Consider the following 20836-nt stretch of genomic DNA (forward strand, 5'->3'; position numbering starts at 1 on the left):
TAGAGTGTTTTAGTAGATAATCATCATAACATTGTAATAGTGCGTTCTAAATGGCAAGTCGCGTTCATTGGGGTCACCACATCGTCGGCTGAACTTCAAACTCTTTAGGTAAACGCAAATACTCGGCTTCATTAAATCAAAAAATGGAGTCCATCAAGTCGTCAACCTGCCATTGGATACTTTTCGTGGCTTCCCAGCAATTTGTTGGGGTCACCACCGGGGATGAAAAAAGCGAGATGCTCGTCTGTGGGAACCCGCCATTGTTGAATGTACAGTTGAACCTCTTGTGGGGGGCAAAGGGACTTGTGGTTTTTTTTTTTTTGTAAAAAAGGGGGGAATGGGAATTTAACCAGTTACAGGTTGCAAGTATCGCAATTGAACGCTTTGCACTAATTACTTTCGCAATTACGCGCGTAACGAACTCGTCTTGGGAGCCAAAATGCGTTCGCACTTCCCATCATTAGGCCCCCTTTTGTGTGCTCCACCCTCCTCCCCCTCCCTCTGCCCCTCTGGCATATTAATCAAATTAGCTCCAATTTTTTTTTTCCTTGTTTCGCCAGCGCCTTTGGCTTACTGTTAGGCGTTTAATTTGCCTTTTTTCGCCCGTTTTTGTTTCGTTTTCTTTTTTTGTATTGTATTTTTTCTTCTGATCGCCGGAATCATTTTAATTGATGTCGCTGATGATGAGCACCCTGCCCGCTGTGCCCCACGCTGCTGCACGTCTTACAATCCACTTGGAGAAAATAAATACCACGTTGGTAATTAGATTTGATTATGAGAAGTCAAGAAGTCTGAAGCAAGGATAACTAAGGATACAACAAGTTTCTTGGTATAATCCTATTGATTAAAGTACATCATAATATAAATCGAAATATACATACATCATAACATAATATAATATATATAAATCGTATTTTTATTAATTATATATGTATTATTATACATAGAATCTCTTATATTAAAGCTTTTATCAGGTCATCTAAAAAGGTTATTAACTATTTATCGTATGTTATTAATGCATATATAGAGAACCAATTCCCTGGATATTTCGCCAAGTGCATCAGATTGAGTTGTCAACTCGTCTTTGCCCCACTGCGGATGAGGAGGCGTGGCCGCTCAAGGGGGCGGGGTGGCCAAGATGTGGCTTCAGCTGGGGCGTTGATGACATTAATAAACGCAATGCACATATGCAAAAAAGGCGCATGGAATGCGCGGCGGCGACCAGAAGAAACAACAATGTTAATTACCACTAGGCGGAAAAAGAAAACCCAGAAGAAGAAGAACCCAGAAGCGACAAAATTGTAACAGTGGCAAATGCCCCAGCCCCTAAAAGCCAAAGGGGGCGTGGCCGGCAGCTGGACCAAGTGCTGCAAAAAAGGGCGAAACCCATTGGGCAAATGCTGCTCCCCTTTGAAGCAGGATGGGAATGCGAATGGGGATCGGGATCGGGATCGGGATCGTAACTGGAGCGCTGAAAATGCCGCCCAAGGCCGATCAGGTGGCGCATTTAATTGCCCAAGAATGGTAGCTCCTTTTTTTTCGTTTAGTTTTGGATGAGGAATATGGCCAAGAAACTCTGGGATACTCACGAGAATTGTCTCTTCAACCCTTCTGCATTCCTTACAAAGTTGCAACGGAGATGGAGTGAGTCCAGGTCCAGATTTATTGCTATAGGAAGTGGCACGAATGATGATGAATGGTCCTTAATGGTCTAAAGTGTAGGTAATTAAATGGTTCAACAAGAAAATTAAATAAATAAATTATAAGTATGAAATGAAAACATATACAAATAAATGGTTTATAAATACTAAGCAATAGTTGAATATACATTTCTCATTTGCATTACAAATTAATCCTTTTACAATATGTCACTCTTTATATGCCTAATGTATCCAAATCTATCCAATTTTCCTATATATCACATATATCCATTAAGTACAATTTCTTCCCATTCAAAATCCACGTAATTGTTACGCATTTTGTGTTGCATTACATCGTTGATCTCGCTAAAGATACTGCCTCCTGTGGCAGGAGTTTGTTGGCCAACTCGAGCATATATGGGCATGTAGGCGATCGGTAACCTTCCACTCCGTGGCCACGCCCACGCCCCCGAAACCTGCCAGCAAAAGGGATGGGGGGGGGGGGGGGCAGTGGAAGTGGTGGAATAACAGAGAAAAAGGGCCGCACCATTTGCGGCTAATTTTGTAAATCATGATATCGTAATTAATTTTTGCAGCCTTCGCGCTGCAAACAGACGTGGAATAAGGGAACCCTTTGCCGCCTACGGATTCCCCCCCTTCCATGCCCGCGTCGCCCCTGATGTTTTGGTCGTATTTTTTTTTTTTAGCCAGAAATCGTCGGAGTCAGCAAAAATCGAAGGAGTCGCTGCCTCCGCACACAGAGAGAAAAAAAACCAATTAATATTTGAGCAATGCTCCTGCGGCAACAATTAAAGTCAATGGCAGGCGCAACACAACAGCGGCAACAGCTGCACTGAGCGAAAAAATGGTCAAGTGCTGTGGCCACAACAATGTTTTTTTTTGATCATTAGTTTTAAGTGAGTTGAAGTTAAAGTTTTAGTTTATTTAGACCAGTTATCGTTTGCTTATTAGACAATAAATAAATCAAAACTCAATCTTTGTTTTAGCAGAGTGTCTTTCTTTTTTTGTCAGTGTATAATCGCAGCCGAGGAGAAAAGATTTTTATTGAGATCTCAAAGATGCAAAGTGATTTGAATTTGATTGCACCGCGCGTGCGCTGTTCAAGCGCTCCTCCTTGCTCCTCCGAGGAATCCTCCAGCTTCTTCTGCTCCTTTTAGCCACTCTCCACCATATTCCCATATTCCCCTATCCCGTTTACCCTCATTTACCCTCCTTTGTCTTTGCCTTGCGCCTTCGGTTACCATTCGTTTGTCGGCTTGCAGCGGCGCAGCGGGGCGTCGGAGGTGTGAAAACCCTGCTGGGTCTTAAATGCAAGCTAATAAGCAGCGGACTGCAAGTCAGGCCATCTTCATCTTCATCCTTCGGTTTCCGTAAGGTGGTGTGGGGTTTGGGATCGGGAATGGGATTGGGGTTAACCGATCGTCGGTTCCTGATCGGTTACATGCAACCGAAATGGGAATATAATGGAGCTGGGCAGTCAGCGGTGGATTGGCATGACCAATGTGATGGACAGTAAGCAATGATCGGCATGAAGATCACTTCATCAGCGAAATTATGCACCTCATAAGCAGGTGGCAGACAGTCGTATATTACAATATATTCAGGAAATAGCAATAACAATATATATGAGGAAATTAGAAATATAATAATATAATTTAGTATTTCAATCATGTTTGCATCTCTTCAATCACAGCATCTCGTATTAAACTGTAATTAGAAAAAAACCTTTAAGAGTATACCTAATATGCTTAATGGTAAGCAGTTAACGTGATAAGTTAATAAGATTCGACCGCATGTGGCATGCCACATAAAATGATTAAGGGATGATCGGTATTCCGTCGGCACGTCTCTATTCCACACCAAATGTATCGAACAGATTGCGCTAATTACGCTACATAAAATCAATGATGCCGATCCCTGTGTCCACTTTGGTCCACTCCACTGCGATTTATACCATTCCCAGTGCAATTGCAAACCGCACAACTTGGCCTCATCGACCGCAAATCGGTCAACTGAATCAGCTGAACAGCCCCTTTTCGGCCAGTTCAACCTGCCCCGCTGCTCTTCATTGATAGGGCAAATAGATCGCTGAGGGAAAATGGGCGAGGGAAATGCCCACAACCCAGACGGAAAATATAAAAGGAAAACAGGAAAACTGAAGCAGCAGCCAAAGGCGAAGGAAATAAGAATCAAATCAAGCGACAAATAAATGTAACAAAATGCGACAACAGTCAAGGGCGTGGGCGCTGGTGGGCGGTGGTGTGAGTGGGCGTGGGCGTGGGGGTTGGAAGGACGAAAGGACATCGCAAGGAGGCGGCCACCACAAAGGCGACCTCAAAACGGCTGCCTAAAAACTCAATTACATAACAATCTGTTCACATTTTTTCACACACCATCAACTTTAAATGAGCTAGAGGCTGCGGGCCAAGGGGGATGGGGGACTTTGGTGGGTGTGTTGCCCTTGGTGGGCGTGGCAATATACCCAAGCAATGCCAAAACGAACACACACGAACAACACCAGCACTAAAAAAAAAATAATTTTGATGAACATTATAAAATATACTATAATATATATTAATAAAATTATATAAACTATGCTTTTGTAGAGGTAGCACAGCAATTATGCCTTATTATTTTTATCCTACTGCTTAAAAGATGATTTTAATTTCCGTCGGTTTTTATGTAAACTCGCCCAATAAATATGTGCATTTTTAAAGTATTTTAAAAATATATATAATATATATATTAAACAGTTATTTTTGAATTGAGAGTCTTTTTCCAGTGCACTGAAACAGAAACCGCTCCAGCGGTTTTTCCAGACGGAAAATGGAAAATTCGAGGGTTGATGGAGCTCAGTCTGGCCAGGACGAAGGGCCTGCGAGTCGAGCGGGCTGGGAGGGGGACGCCAAGAACAACGGGGGACACAAATTACAATGTAATTTATTTGCCGCCAAGCCAATAGAGTGGCTGTTGGAAGGGGAGGGGGGTGGTGGGTTACAGGCGATGGAGAGAAAATCAATCGCGACAGCCAAAGGAGCAAGGACCAGGCCAAGGATCCACCAGCAGGAACTGGGCAAGGACAATGTATTAGGCTGTGTGGGGTTGACAGCCGAGACATCCGGGACATTCAGGACATGCAGGACATCCAGCGGAGGGCTGCGCTGCGGCCATCAAACTAGCCAATGAATGTCAATTGTTGTTGCCGCTGATGGCGTTGATGTCCTCGTCGTTGTCTGTGCCAAATCACAAAGAGACAAAGAAAGTGGCCAAAACCCGCCTTCTAATACCCTGGAAATCGCTGGTCTAATTGGAAGATTGAGCGCGGTGGAAAATGTCTAAGGTTTGCCTTTATGAGTGTTGAAAATAACAAGTTTGTATATCAGTTACTCGTATAGCAAAGAAATTAGCTTTATAAACCATAATTATTGCTACACAATATAATGAGTGTTATTGGCTCTGTTATTGTTCATTTAAAGTTTTAAATACTGTAAATTGGAAAACAGTATTGGGTAATACCATATACAGCAATTAAGTCTGAGTATTGATACTATAGTTTTATAGGCCAAATTTGTAAGGACTCAATAAAATGATTGTTTAAAAAGAAGTGTTGGATAATGCTATATAAAACATGTATATTTTCAGATTGTAGTGGGTAATCCCACTTCCGTACATTGCCACTTGCAAAAAGACTTCAGCTTTGTTGTTTGTCATTTGTCAAGATTGCTGGTTGTCTCGCTGTGTGAATACATATGCATATTCGTGTGTGTGAGTGAGAGTCTGTGTTGGCCAAGTCATTGTAATTTTATGAGCCTAATGACGAATCCGCACACCCAGCAACGGGGGGTTTTGTGTGTGCCTGTGTGTGCGCTTCTGTGTGTGTGGGAGGCTCTGCAGATTGGCTTCGATCCGTGATGGAATCGCCGAGGAAACTGCCGGCATGCGAATGCGGTTTTTCATTATGTCAGCGCCGAATGTCAAAATGGATTTTCGAACATGTCTGCTAACGATGTGGCGTCACCCCCCCCCCCCCCTCAAAGACAACGCCCCCGAAAGCCTGTTCTTAGTTTGTGTGTGCTTTACTTGCAATTATTCATAATTCGTGGGCTCATAAAAATAAATGGCCTGCTTAGCGTAATTGCCATAATTTTGTGTGACTTGACTTTTGCCAGCACAAAGCAAAAGACGCTGAGGAGGGAGGTTTCCTGGTTTTCATGGTCGGAATTTTCCAAGGGGGTTGTCGTGTTCTTTGTTTTGGTTTTGGTTTTTTTTTCTTTGTATTGTTTTCGCTGCAGGAAAAGTGGGCGTGTCTGTTCAAAATTAGCGACACATGTGCGCCCCGATCCCGATTTCTGACTCCTGTTTTCCGCTGCATCTGTTGATCGCTCGGCATTATAATGCCGAAATCAGGTTGAGTGGGCGTGGCGCTAGCCATTTTTGATGGCCACAATATGATGTGCGGTTGACACGCTGGTTATGCTCTATCTGTCCGAATGACGGCCAATTAACACGCTCGTTAATTGGACCAACTCAAATCGAACTCACAACTGTCACAATTCAGACTGCATCTATTAGGGGTGGCCCAATGGAATTCCATCAAAGTTTTGCTCATCGAAATGGATTTTATGGTTGCAATATACGAAATGGGTAGCATCGTAACAAAGTGGGTTTTCATTACAGGTATTTTTGGCGTTTAAGTAAAGATTACAAATTATTATAATACTAATAAAATACTTATTCAAAAATCGTATAAAAACATTCTTTGACTAGCAGTAGAACTATAAAGAAAAGTTTCGTATTAAATGAAATTATTTTATCAGACTTTCACTCGTAGTAAATGTTAAAACTAATTTACGTGTGATTAGGTATTAGATATTCAGTGAAAGGTTATGATATAATTTTATATGCAAAGATCTTAAGCATTACATTTTAAACCAAGTAAGTACCATACACTCAAGGTACACATTATTGAAAATCGAATGTTTAATTGTTTTTTCTAAATATGATATTGTAAAGTTCTGGAATGGAATGAGTCTTAAATTTTCACTTCAAAGTACGCATATTGGAGCACAACATCCCACGCCAATTTGGTATCCCCACTTATCATTACTTATTTCCAAATGACATGGAGCAGTTCTTCAATTTCCTGTCTGTCATTCCCTTAGTTTTCATATCCGTCCATATCGCCATGCCGCCCGATTGCCCCTCCCCCCCCTTCGCCACACCATCGCATTTTCCGCCCACGCCACTGCAGCCATTTGACAGACAAATCAAAGAGACATTTTGAGCGGAAAATTCCCCACAAAGCATCCCACATTCCACATCCAATCCGAGTTGTTTGCGGCCACTTGGCTCATTTCCCTGCCTCGCCAGCGAATTTCCCAGTATTCGATTTCCCTGCCTTACTGGTTTTATTTTGCTTCGATCTTGAGTGCGCCTATTCTAAGTCAAATTGTTTATGACTATTCTACATTGTTTTGTTTTTTTTTAAGACTATTCATTTGTGGAGAGATCCGTAAAACAATGGGAATAACTTGTATTTACTATTGACAATATTCTCTATTTATTTCGGTGCTTTTTTTTTTGTTAAGGTTTTAATCTACTTGTATTGTTCTTAAACTTCTTAAGGTTTAGTTGTATGTTTATATGTTAAGAAATAATATATATATCCTTATTAATAGGGTAAATTTGAATTTGTTGTTTTATGCTTAACAGTAATTTATATATTGCAATTATTAAGCTTAAAATATGCTTTACATGTGCCATTTTTGGTATGAGGACATATGTTTCCAAAAATTGTTAGGATTATGATTATATTATGGTTATGGTAGGGGTATTGAAACAAAAGGTATAATATATACAAATTTATAATGGCTTTCTGTAAATTCAGCATTCTTTTTAAATCGATATATTTGCGGACTTTCCGTTACAAAGTCCAAGAAACACAAAAAATCTGAATACCATAACCAGTAATTCATTTTAAAATCTTGGCAGTTTCCACTTCGATTTCCATCACATTCACTCGAATAAATTCTGATTAGCCAAAACCTTGAGAAGAACATAAAAAATATACCCCAATTCCCCAATGTTTCTCTCTCATTATTCGCTCATCATTCCACTCTCTGCCTTTCATTTCCTGCTGGAGCGCACAGTAGAAGAAAAGTTTTTCCTGGAAACTGAGAGCGGAAAACTTTTTGCTGGCACAAAAAATAATTAAAATTCATTCGTTTGATTTGCGTGAGGGTTTGCGGGGCATGAGGTGGCGTTTTTGGGGTGGCCCAAGGACATGGGCGCCGTTGGGGAGAACTTTTGCAACAAACTGTAGCTGAATTAATTAAGTTTCGGTACGCATGGAAATTTTATTAACAAACTGATAGCACAAAGGACAGAGTGGGCGGAGGGGGGGGGTGTGTGTGTGTAGGGAGTGGCTTGGGGCATAGGGATTTCCTTTTCTGGGTGGTTTTCTGGGGGGTGGACTCGCCGCCTTTCGCTTTTGGCTTTTCGGCCACTGGCGCTGTAAGTCATTAATAAAGCGAACACCAACCGACAGCGTCAACGTTGCACATGTGACAGGCTGAGGGAGGGAGAGAGGGGGGGGGGGTGGGGTCGGAATGGTAGTAGCAGCGCAAAAGCAAAGGGATACATGTCGAGAAAATGTGTGTCAAAAGACATCTGGCACGCCTAATGTAAAATGGTAAATCAAGGATTACGCGAATTTTAGAAGTGAAATCTTTGGCAACGATGTTGAAAGGTATAAAATGGAAAAACTAACAATTAAGTATAATGAATATTGCTAGGCTTACATAACTATTATAGGTTAATGTTTAATCTTCATATTAGTTATATATTAAATAAAGATATGTAAATATCTATCTCTAAAATTTGATCGTAAACTGTGAAGTTAAGATTCGTATTTAAATGAGAACAACTTTGGATGAACATGTCTAGTATCGTATATTATAGCTTGAAATTCATTGTGTTATATTAGATCTTATAGGGATATTATTAGTTAAATGAATTGCTTGTTTTTGACTTCAATATATAGATACTTATTTTATGTATTTCACTGTTATAGAAGTAAACGTTTCTTGGATTGAGAATAAGTCTACAGTATAAAAGTGTAAGAATGCAAACATATTTGAAAAATACCTTAAAAGACAATGACAAGCATTGTACATTTTCTTCAGTGCAGTACGAAAGATGAATTATTTCGTATTGAAACTTGTTCAATAATTTGATCATTTCTCGCAAAAAAGCAACAGACTCATTTCGACAGTTGATTCAACGTATAAATTCCCTATATAATCGTAAAATCCAGTTCTCACACTTACGCAAACCCTTTTTTTCAGTGCACTAGTAGGGAAGCGAGAGGCGAGCAATTAAGTAACCTGCCAACAAAACATCTGACAGATGAGGGGGCGGTAATAGGGAGCTATGGGGGGGAAAGTCGGGGCACCAAAGGGTACTTTACGAGGGGTCTTTACCGTACAATGTCATTGATTGCCAGGCCAGAGTTTTTCCATAAGAAAAAACGGCGTTGGGGTGTTAAGGATGGCAAATGGGTTAAGTGGCAGTGGCCGACTGGCGCTCGATAAAATGAAAATGAATGATTCATGCGCAGCACAGCAGCCGCCCAAAAAAAGTTGGGAGATGCCATTCAGAAGGGAAAATTGGGAACGAGGCGTTTATGTCAACAAATTATTACAGAATCTGCCAAAATCTGTTCAACGCATCTAGTATTTTTACTTTTTTAGGATCAATTTAAAATAAAACAACACAAAAATAACACCGAGTTAGGAGAGTAAATATATTTTGATATTCTGTGATATAAAACCAAGCCTGTTTCACTGGAGAAAAGCACTCGAAAAGTAACAATCCCGATTTTCATAATTGTTCACTAAAATCCAAGAAGAATATATTTTCAAGGCAAATTTCCCCAGATTATCCAGAGAAACAAATTGATTGTGGAAACCGCCAACAAAGTGCTAACAAATCGGCCAGAAAACGCCTTACAATCGCTTTCGGGCTAAGCAGCCGCTTCTCCCTTTTGGCTAATTAATTGTTAACGAATTTTCATTTTCTATTTGTCGCAAGGAAAATTGCCATTTATGGTATGGTTATGGCGAAGCTCTCAGCTGGCAGCGCGGCGGCAGAGCGGTGACAGCAACGCCAGCAGCGGCAGCATAATAATTTCATGTCTCGGCAAATTGAAAAAATGCCGCATAACTCCGCCCTGGAAAAGTACGCTCACACACAGTTGAAGAAAATTGAAAACTCTTCAAGTCGTTTTTGGCAATGGCGACGCAGCGCCTTCGCCGCGGCAGCGACGGAGACAGCGCAGCCGGAATTCCCCCTATTTTACCAGACGGCCAATGGAAGTGCTATACGCGATGGACATACGGTTGTCTCGCTCTCGCGGCAAAATGGCCACTCATGGCGAGAGAGGCAGTACGCGGGTAGAGCGGGATGGCTGATCGAAATTGAAACGGCACATATAAAAATTAAGTGGTTGTTGCTGGGGCTGATGAATTTCCCTCTCGCTCGCACGCTCTCGCACAGCAACATGGCAACAATCTACCCGCTCTCGCTCGCTCTCTCTCCCACTCTCGCACACGCTTACGCTCCTGCCCCCCGCGCATGGTTATGTGCCTCTCGCTCGCACGCTCGACAACGACGACGACGCCGCTTTTCTGGGTTTCCTCGCTGGACGCATCGATTGCTGCGCTCAGTTCAAATTGAATTTTCATTGCGAGCGCGTCTGCCGCTCCTTCACGCTCGCCCTCTCGCTCTTTCGCTCGCCCACTGGCCCACTCGCTCTCTGCCGAGAAAAAAGCTGATAAACGGTGGACAAAACCAAACGAAAGCAAACCGAAACCGAACTTTTGCCCAAGTGCAGTTTTATTTAATCAGTGTGCAAAGACGCGTCGTTTGGTTAACGCCGGCCGACGGCTCAGCGAAGCAAATAAATAAATACAAATAACAAACACACATATTTTTTTTTCAAGTCCTACGCGAGTGAACACCTGACCCCCGCGCAAAATAAAACCCCCTTCTAACGAAATTGTGCATAAATAGACCTATTTTCATGGCCTAAACTACGGACCATAATGGTTTTGGAGACCTCCGAGGGCGATACCAAAAAGTTCCTGACCAACAACAATAACTCGAGTGCCAGCCGAAATAACAACAGCCACAATAACAACAACAACAATCACAGTCCCAAGGAAATTCCGGAGGAGACTGGCCGGAGTAGCAGCACCAGCAGTAACAGCATCCCCAACGCCCACCGGACCAACGCCGGTCAGCATCTGTTGGGTGGCTCCCCATCGAGCGCCTGCTCCACATCCGTATCCGGTTGCGGCATGCCCTCCGAGGGCCTCCATCCGACGGCCGCACTCCAGCTTTATGCCGCCGCCGCCCAACTGGCGCCTAATGGCGTCCGCGTACCGCCCTGGGGTCCCTTCCTTCAGTTCGGCGTGCCGGGCGTCTTTGGTCCGAACGGACCCTTCCTCGGGCGGCCCCGTTTCGATGCCGCCTCCGCCGGCGGACATCCGAATTCCGCTGCTGCCGCCGCGGCCGCCACGCAAATGGCCGCTGTGAATGCTAGCAATGCGTTCGCCAATCTAACGGGACTGAGTGCGGCGGCGCTGCGAAACGTGAGTGCCGCCCAAACGACGGCGGTGGCGGCCGTCGCCAGTACAGTGGCCACCATCCAGCACCGACTGATGATCGGCAACCGGCAGAGTTTGCCGCCGGCGGGACCACCCAGCGAAGGATCTAATGAGGATGGCGGTAAGTCCAAGCTGCGTTGTTTTGCCTCAAACATTTGATGAAAATACAGTCAGACTTGCGAAGATAAGCAAACAGTAGCTACTGCTTAAGTAAAACGTTATAGATTTTTTGGTTTAAGGAAGTGGTATTTCTTGAATGTAAAAGTGTATACATTATGAGAGTCTTGCTTACACCATTTCGCTTGGATGACAACGCAGTAGAACTTCCTTAGCTTAAACTTCTAGCATTCAATATATACTATAAACTATTAATAAAGTTGCCTAAAAGAGAATCTGATCTAGGGATAAATATTCACAGTAATTTATGAATTAGAGTATTTGATAAAGATGAAAAAATTTAAGCAATTTATGTTATGCAAAGTAATCATTAATGACAACAGAAACCTGCAGGATAATATATATTATTAGGAAAAGTAAAGATAGTTTAGCTTTCAGCGGAATGAGATCTGCTTACAGTTCCAAAGTTTCTTATCGTCACAAGGTTTTTCTTTAATAATTCACTTTATGTAAAGTAATAGAGGGCACCTTTAAGGATTTGGGGATTAACTTGATATAACTAGCTTACTTTGCGTCAAGGATGTTGGATTAGTTTCTAGATTATTATCACACCCGAAAAACATGGTTTTATAAAAAAAGTGTTAAGGGCAGGTGCTTTTAACTTTAAGCAGATGAAATATTCCAATTGATATATCCAATAGGATTGCATCCATTTGAAATATCATCTTCGAACAAAACAAATTTTGAAAATTGTAGCTTACCCAATAATAGGTAATATCATTTTGTATAAAAGGTTAAGCTTAGTAAATACAGTTGGTAATTTGCTCCATTTGTCCGAAATCAATGATCCAATCAAGCAGTCCAAACAAAGGCTGCTTTATATGACCGAAACCTCCTACTCGAGTGAATTTCGAAAGCTGATACAATGTATGTGTGTATATGGATTAGCTAAGTAGCAAACGATCTTACACAAAATCATTTCATTCGTATGATGCACAAGTGACTCAATGAGCGATCATCAATTAAGTAATACCGTTAACAGGCTGACGGATCCTAAAGTTAATCGGCGACACGTGTGTGTGGTAGCCTGAAACTCGCGTCACAAGTCGCATTCCTCAGTCTTTCCCATGAAATCAATTTCCAGCGCCAACTTTCGCCGGCTGTTAGCTATTGGGATATATTCATAGGCGAGATCGGAGAACGGAGAACGGGGATCCCAGATCGACAAATGAATTATCAAGTCGGACGGAACACGCGCCTCCTCCATCGCGAGTGGAGGTCAGCGCCGGCTGATCGATCCATTTGGCCAGATCGGCTCGGATCGAATTTCTATTAGCATGTGAATAGGGGCTATAGACGCCATAGCTTCACTGCACTCATCCTGCTCGTTATCATGCTCGGAGCACGGACAATATGCTAATTCATTCAATTAGCCCTGCTAAACGCTTTCCGATTGTCAGCCAGTCAGCCAGTCAGTCATTCACGCTGTTTTTGCCCCAATCGAGCATTCTGTATCAGGCGGGCCAGTTGTGCTTGACTTTTGCTACCTGCAAAACACATTTATTGATTTAGCTAATCAGCGATCGATTATTATGTAAAGTCCGATTGATTTCGTTGATTCGATTTAGCATACAAAGTAGTGTGCCAACTGCCAGCGATTGCCGCCTGCTGTGCTCCCCCGGAAAAGGTCGTAGACACCCAAATTGGGCACACATCCATATCCATGGACCATGGCGATCCATAAACAATAAACAAATTGACTGACCCATGTCATGCTAAAACTGTGGCAACACACAATTTTCAAAGTGTGAACGGTAACTCGTTGTTTTGCCTCTTAATTGGCTAAGATCCCTTGCCACATTTGCGACTAGTTTCCAAAAGTGCACACAAGCCTTAAATTCAGTGGTATTGTTATCTTTAAAAAATATAAATATTCGTATTTTAGAAAAGTATTGCATCAGGTATCAATATTTCATCTACTGTCACTCGTATATAATATATATATTATGAATGTTGCAACATATATCATTCCTGAAATTATTTTCTTGACCAAGTACTCACAAGTTTGTGTAACCTTTGGGTTAAGAAACATAACACATACCCTAGAAAGAGCCAATTAAGATCTCCAGCACTTGAACAGCTTAAATGGCGAAGCTCATTGGGTAATCAAACAATTGTCTAACCTATTCCGTAATCGTAACAATTCCGGGAAACTCTTGTTAGCCAAGAAAGATCACTTTTCCCATTGATGATGAATTAAGTTCATCTTGTTTGCGGTGAGCGCGACTTACTTTCTTTCAATTCGTTTGTCCGGACAATTGGAGGGGCGCAATCACTAGACCCGAAATTGATGGGACGCCATTTGCTGTGATCGCCCAGTTGGCCATTAAGTGGCGACTCGAAACTCGGAGCTGGAAAACCGGACTGGTCACTGGTCACCACTGGCCAGTTGGCAGTGGCCAGAGCGTAGCAGAGATCGTGGCTCATTGACCAATTAGCATTAACAAATGATGGCTAGTTGGTGTAATTATGGCCATAATGCATATATCCAAAGGCGGGGCGTTAGCAGGGGGCGTGTTCGCCCGCTTGTTGTAATTAACTGCACTTGGCTGGGCTTTGGGTGTGGGTTTGGGCCTTCGAGTTCTTCTGTCCCCAGATCGGGGACTTAATTAATTGCCAGCCAACGCAGGGGCACTTCCTTCTTGAAAAGTAATTATTAATTTGATTTGATTCAATTTGATTAGGCTGGCGATTGTGCAGATTGTGGATACCCACTCTTCCAGTGGGTGTTTTCCCTCTTATTTTTTGTTTTTTGTCTGAGCTTGCGGCAGAGGCAGGGTTGCCATCGCACTCTTTGCTCATTAATCATTTTGCGGCAGAGAGTTGACATGCAACCAAAAGTCTGCGATTTCGATGGGCATACGTTCGTAGGTATATAGGTGGATGTGGGTGTGGGTGGTGGTGGAGGTGGTGAAGGTGGTGGGACGTCATCATCATCGTCGTGACGTTTACTTGCCTTTGCTCATTTCACGCCGGAAATGAAGAAACTGTCATAAGGCGATCGGAATCATTTATCATGCGATTTTCAGTTTACCATCACACAGCGGCGCCATTTTGTTTTCTTCTTGTCTTGTTTTCTGGTCCTAATGAATTCCGTATAGCCAAAAACCCGAAAAGGGGTTTTTGCGGGAAGTACACATACATACATACATATACACATAATTGTAGAGCACTTCCGTTCCGCCTTCAAAACGGAAGTTGGCCCATTGATGGAACGACGGAATGATGGCATGAAGGTTCCATTCCGCCGGAGTAACTGACTGACTGACTGACTGAATGATAAATCGTTTCGCACTCCGTCTCCTTTGATTTAGTCACATTCTCGATTTTCAGTGTTCTTATCAAAAATGGTTATACCCGTTCGCTTTTTAAGTATTTCCGCCTTTTAATGGGTTTTTTTCTTCAGTACAAGATTTTATTTTCGTGTGACTGGAAATGAGGTGATTTTCTCAATTATGATTGTTGGAGAACCTTTTCATTATATCATCTTGTTTTAGGATTCATAACTATGAGTTCTTTAAGCATAAGCAGCATCATATTACACTTATTTTTTATATTTATACAAACTTTTTACCAAAAACTTCTTTTACGTGATTACAACCTTTAGGAAATTGTATGTACCTTAACAAATTGTGATAATTACTTATGTAACAACTTAACGTTGTTAATGGATTGTATGCCTTGTATGTCCACATTTTTGAAAATGTTTAACTTTCGATAATTATGGGCTTGTTTTGGATACTCAATACTTACAAGAGTGCTCTCATTAGATTTTGGGAATGTAATAAACAACTCACACCCTCTTTTGAATGCCCTACCCGTGCGCCTCTGCCATGCACCCCTTTTGGATCCCCTTCTCCACCCTTAACTTTTAGTGTTCTCTCCTTCACCTCTTTTCGCCTTCTACTCTCCTTTGCTTTCATGTCTTACCTTTTTTTATATTTTCGCTTTAATTTTTATGACTTAAGTGGCTCGCCCGCGAGAATCGAGGGGGTCGAATGGAAAGGGGGGCAAAGGACGAAGGGTTGGGGGTGTGGTTATTGGCGACTGGAGTGTATGTGTGTATGGTGTGTGCGTCTGGGTAACTGTTATATTGCCTGGCTGACGCGAGCTGTAAACGAAAATAGCTTGCCACGGAATGTGACTGGGGCATGCAACAACATATACACTCGTACCCTCTGATTTTGCTACCTTCCTTGCATACCCTAACTAAGGGCTTTCGAATTTTTGTCACTCACTGAGAAAAGTATCTTGAAAATATTTCTTAAATATCTTTAATTTTAAAACCTTAATGAGTCTGCTACTAAACTGAGCGAAGATATTCATCATAGTGTGAATTAATTATAAACATTATAAACATCTTAATTGAATGTTTCATTTTCAGTTTTTGTTTCCGTTGCGTTTCTGCTCACCGTTCCCTTTGCTCATCGTTTTGAGGATTTTTGGTGAAGTGAATCAATGCGACGTTGCCAAATTTCAGTCTGCTCGCTTGCACATTGTTAAATTGCATGCTGCATATAGCATACTGCATATTGCACATGGCCCATTGCAAACTGCACACTCGGGGCGTGCAATAATCATAATAAATTTCAATTATCGTTTGCATTTGCTCCCACACTCGCTTCTCGATCTCGTTTCGGCGGTACAACTCGCCACTCACAAATCGCAAAGAGCCAAAAACATGAATTATGTTCCAGTTGTCGGGCACTCCAAATGAATGCAACCCCAACCGCCCAACCCCCTTCCACCACTTTTTGATAGAATAGAAACCGCCCTTGGCCCCACCCCCCCCCCCTTTGAGCCACCCCTGTTAACTTGGCCTGTTATTATTAAGTCATTTGAATGCACTTTGTGCTGGCCATCTCGCTCGCACCGCGGCACCTTATTCAGTCGGTGTTTGTCGCTTTTGGCTTTAATGTCTCCATTATTGTTGTGTATTTGGCCGTGTTTTGTTATTGAGTTATTAACCTCTCTCTTTGGCACACCGAATCGCTGGAAACAAACGAGTTTCCGTCTTTACTTTCCCTCGCTGGCGTGAAAGAGACGGGAAGAGGGGCGCGTTACAGTGCGGCACGCATAATTAGGTACACTTAACAGCAGAATGCAAGCCATTCATTAGGGGCGTCCTCTTGTTATTGCGCTTTAATGTCGGGTGTGCGTATGCAGTAGGTAGGTAGCCAGCCAACCATTGTGGCAAGGCCGCCAAAGGGGGCGGGCATCGGAGGGGGTGGTGTCCGGAGTACAGAGTGTACTGTGTACGGAGTACAGTGTCTGTCTAAAAACCCAAATTAATGCGATTACAAAGTCAGCTGAGTGGCGGCGCTTTGAGTGGTCGCTTCATCGGCCAACGGCACAATGCTAAGCCACTAAATGGCTCATTGTATGCCATGCATTCATTTTGCTGGAAAGTGAGTCGAGTGAATAATTGCAGTGGTCGCATCAGCAGTGTTGTATTTAGTGCCCATCGATGCCCGCGTATCGATTATTTCGATTGGCATGTGCGGATAGGATGATTCAATGAGTTTAAACATTGGTAGTTTTAACTCTTATGACAGAATTTATTATTAGAATGATTAACTATGATTGTTTGTACAAATAGTATTATTTGCTCCCAGTTTCTGTCTTACTGCCCTGCGCTGTGTTTTGTGGCCATCATCTAATGTCCAAACACCTTGGCTCCTTCAACCTTCCCCATTTCTCAAAATTCAACCGTGTTCCTTTGGCCAGATCCAAGTTAATTTGATAAATTGCGCTGCCTTTTGCATGCATTCGCTGTGAATGTGAGTGTTGGCCACGCCCCATTCGGGGTATATAATCTAAATATAGGAAACTATAGATAGGATCGGATGGGATCGGGTGGAACCGGGTACATAATGGTGCGTCAGGAGCAGGGAAACGTAATTAAATTGTTTCATTTTTATTGTGGGCCGGCGGCTGGGAATTGAAATTGGGAAAACGGGAAGGGGGAGGGGGAGCTATGAGTTATAACACGATACCATATAGCATATAGCAAATACAGGGGGGACACTCGTTTGTGGCCCCTTTGGCGGTGTAATTGAAATATATGATTATGAATATTTATGCATTCCGTGTGTGCCTCTGTGCGTCGGCTAATTTAAATAATTTTCCAACACTTAATTATAGGGTTTTTAGTGTCGGTTACAAAGTGTTTTGCGCCCATGTTCCCAATACGTTCGTATTGCGTTTTCCATTTTTGGGTAATTTTCGGGGTCCCATGTGTGTGGAGTTCGGTGGTTAGTTTTTGGTTTTCGGTTTTTGGGTTTTTCGGTTTTGGCACCACCACCCTAATTAGTTTTAATAAGCCAACTTCCATCCGTCCGGCTGGCGAATATTAATGACTCTATTCTCGTGTTTTTGAATCCCATTTCATTTAGATTTCCCCATTCTCCGTTTGTTTTCCCTAGGTTTTCCCGGCGACGGCGACGACGACAGCAGTGCGGCCAAGCGGCGCAGGTCGCGCACCAACTTCAACTCCTGGCAACTGGAGGAGCTGGAGAGGGCCTTCTCCGCCAGCCACTATCCGGACATCTTCATGCGGGAGGCCCTGGCCATGCGGCTGGACCTCAAGGAGTCGCGAGTTGCGGTGAGTTTAGTTCCGATCGATTCGAATGTAGTTATACCATATCCAAGAAGAAGAAGATTACCCCCGTTCTCTGAACCATACATACATATTTGTCCTTTTGCGAGCACCTTTGCTGAGATTATACGCTTTGTTCCAGATAGGTATGGTTCCAGAATCGACGTGCCAAGGTGCGTAAGCGCGAGCACACGAAGAAGGGACCCGGCCGCCCCGCCCACAACGCCCAGCCGCAGACCTGCAGCGGTGAGCCCATTCCGCCCAACGAGCTCAAGGCCAAAGAGCGGTAAGTTAGCCGGAATTGAATCCAGTTAAATAGTAACTTTAAACAGCAATCGGGGCGGTGATAAACATGCAATTTAAAAGCTATACCAAAGTCTCAACTACCCATCGAATATCTGATTATTAACACCAATAACATATTAAAATTCAATCATTTGCGAAATTGCATATTCAAGTTGTCATAAACAATGTGATTTCGTAAAATGTACGGCTTTCAAACTGGCTATCATTTTTTAACTCCAATTTAGTTGATTAGGACCGCAGACGATTTGATCATTGTTACTTTTTGAACATTTGTTAAGTGATATTTTAACATATAGCCATTGTAAGGCTCAAGTAATTTTGATCATTTATCAATTTGTATAGTGAAATACTTGTCAGGGCCAAGTTTTATGTATCTAAATCCAAGATAGGGACAGGATATACCAATAGCTTCTTGACCAGAAGTACTACAATCAAACCAATTGGAAGTTAGCTAATACTAAACCGAACTTTCCTCCCTTTTCCCCTTCTTTTTACATCTTCCAGAGCCCGTCGTCGAAAGAAGCTGGCCAAGGCCATCGACCGGCAGGCCCGGAAACTGCAGGCCAAGGGCATCACCGTGGACCTGGAGGCCCTCAAGGCCGAGTACATATCACAGCACAAGGCGAACGGCACCTTCTCCGATTCGGACCTGGAGGACGATGGCATCCAGATCGACGTGGTGGGCGGCACGGACAGCGACGACGAGGGCGACAGCGACGCCGTCAGTCCGGTGCGTCTCGGTGGCGGAGGAGGTGGTGGCGGTGGCACTGGAGGCGGCGGAGGTGGTGGAGCCTCCTCGTCGCTCCACTGCGGACTGGATGGCGATGGCGACAGTTCGCGGGCGGGCAGCTTTATCGGCGGCGGCGGTAGCCTGGGCAGCCCCAGTTCGGTGGCCCCACCCTCGATGCTCTCCAATGGAGCGGTCCAGTTCGGCAAGCTGGAGCCAATGGATGGCAATGAGTCCGAGGAGCGGGACAGGGAGCGCGACTCGCCAAAGCCGCTCCTCTTTCCCGCCAAGGCCTTCCATCAACTGAACCTGCAGAGCAGCCAACAGCACCACGGTCTGGTGGTGGGCCAGGGTCAGGGATCGGGATCTGGACACGGGCACGGGCACCAGCACAACCACCATCAGCACCACCTTCATCATGGCAGTGCATCCGCCTCGGCGGCGGCAGCAGTGGCCAATCTGGTGCACCAGACATCGCCGATCAGCATGCGCCGGAGCAATCCCTTCAGCATCGAGTCCTTGCTGTTCAACAACACGTGAGGCAACCACGCGATGGCCACGATCCGGCCGAATCCCCTCGAGACCTCTTTGATTTCCGCGTTCCTAGAATGTTTTGCTCAACTTATTTCCACGTCTCCCACTCTAAGTTTCCCCATTTGTATGTATCTTCGGTTCAGAGCTTAAATATTCCCTAAGTGATTTATTTATTCAAATGTAATGTGTAGTGCATTTTTTTTTAAATTTTTTTTTTAATTTTTTTTATCGTAGACCTTGTTCCCCGAGAGAGACTAAATTAGTGTTGTAAATGAATTTATTATTTGTACTGCGTATATATACTATAAATAATCTTTTTTTTTGGAGTGGCTGCTGCCCAAAGCAATGCTTGAAATATGAATAATATAATTATGTAATAGAAGTCTATTGACTAAGGACATTTTTTTTCAAAGTGTGAATGCGTGTGAATGTGTGTGCTGTGTGTGTGTGTGTGCTATGTAAGAGAGCCTGTGTAAAAATGTAATTTAATTTAGCAAAACAAGAGAAAACCAATTGACGATGGGAAACACAAAGAATTGCATAGAAATCCACGAGTTAAGTAAGCGAATTTTTTTTTTGTGTCGAAAAAAGCAGGCTAGAATATTACAAATATGAGAGAACCCACACAATATTACATATAGACATGCAAAGAACGGCGAAATGGCTGCTAAAAATTATATTGTATCTAAAAACTGATTGTCAAACAAGAATAAAATGCGAATCTGTAAAGAGAGAAAAACCACATAAACAACAAATTACGATTATTATTTACCCATTTTCGTTTCGAGTCGAGCTTAACCACAATAAACAAAACACACAAAATAAAAACTGCGCAAGCCCCGAAAGGCCCCTCTGAAAATTACCCAATTCCCAATGAAATGGAATTCAATAAATGGCAATTTAAATGGCATCAAAAACACACACTTAAATCTGATGTTTGAAAAGTGTTTTCCTTGAGCAATGGCGTGCAAATCCGAGCGAGTGCGCCAAGTGGTTGCAAAGGATCTCCCAATGGCACGGACATCATCTTTATACGGCCCGTTAATATTATGGACCTCCAACATTAAGAAATATATCGATGGAATTGATATCAGCTTGAAATACATCAATGGAATGGGATTATGGTTAAATGCAGCTGCTAAAAGAGTCCATTTCTCATGGAAAG

At 43.0% G+C, this 20836-nt stretch overlaps 1 protein-coding gene across 3 annotated transcripts; it reads left to right on the forward strand.

The window, feature by feature from the left end:
* Nucleotides 1–10403: 10403 nt before the first annotated feature.
* unc-4 lies at nt 10404–20543 on the forward strand. Of its 3 annotated transcripts, none has more exons than NM_133014.3 (4): nt 10404–11450; nt 17932–18110; nt 18251–18390; nt 18915–20543. In NM_133014.3, the coding sequence occupies exons 1-4, from the start codon at nt 10766–10768 to the stop codon at nt 19675–19677; spliced, it is 1767 nt and encodes a 588-aa protein (NP_573242.2). In that variant the 5' UTR covers nt 10404–10765; the 3' UTR covers nt 19678–20543. The 3 variants fall into 3 exon arrangements, with proteins under 3 accessions (NP_573242.2, NP_001285390.1, NP_001285389.1); NM_001298461.1 differs by having other exon boundaries at nt 18247–18390; nt 18915–20414; NM_001298460.1 differs by having other exon boundaries at nt 18915–20414.
* The last annotated feature ends 293 nt before the right edge of the window (nt 20544–20836 follow it).

This window comes from Drosophila melanogaster, chromosome X (assembly GCF_000001215.4).
Source record: "Drosophila melanogaster chromosome X".
Classification (NCBI taxonomy): Eukaryota; Metazoa; Arthropoda; class Insecta; order Diptera; family Drosophilidae; genus Drosophila; species Drosophila melanogaster.

What these genes read in the sequence shown, in the direction of transcription:
- unc-4 (NM_133014.3), top strand. Translation starts at nt 10,766, where the DNA reads ATGGTTTTGGAGACCTCCGAGGGCGATACCAAAAAGTTCCTGACCAAC. An exon ending in AGGATCTAATGAGGATGGCG is followed by an intron (nt 11,451 to 17,931) that starts GTAAGTCCAAGC and finishes TGTTTTCCCTAG; the next exon opens with GTTTTCCCGGCGACGGCGAC. An exon ending in TCAAGGAGTCGCGAGTTGCG is followed by an intron (nt 18,111 to 18,250) that starts GTGAGTTTAGTT and finishes TGTTCCAGATAG; the next exon opens with GTATGGTTCCAGAATCGACG.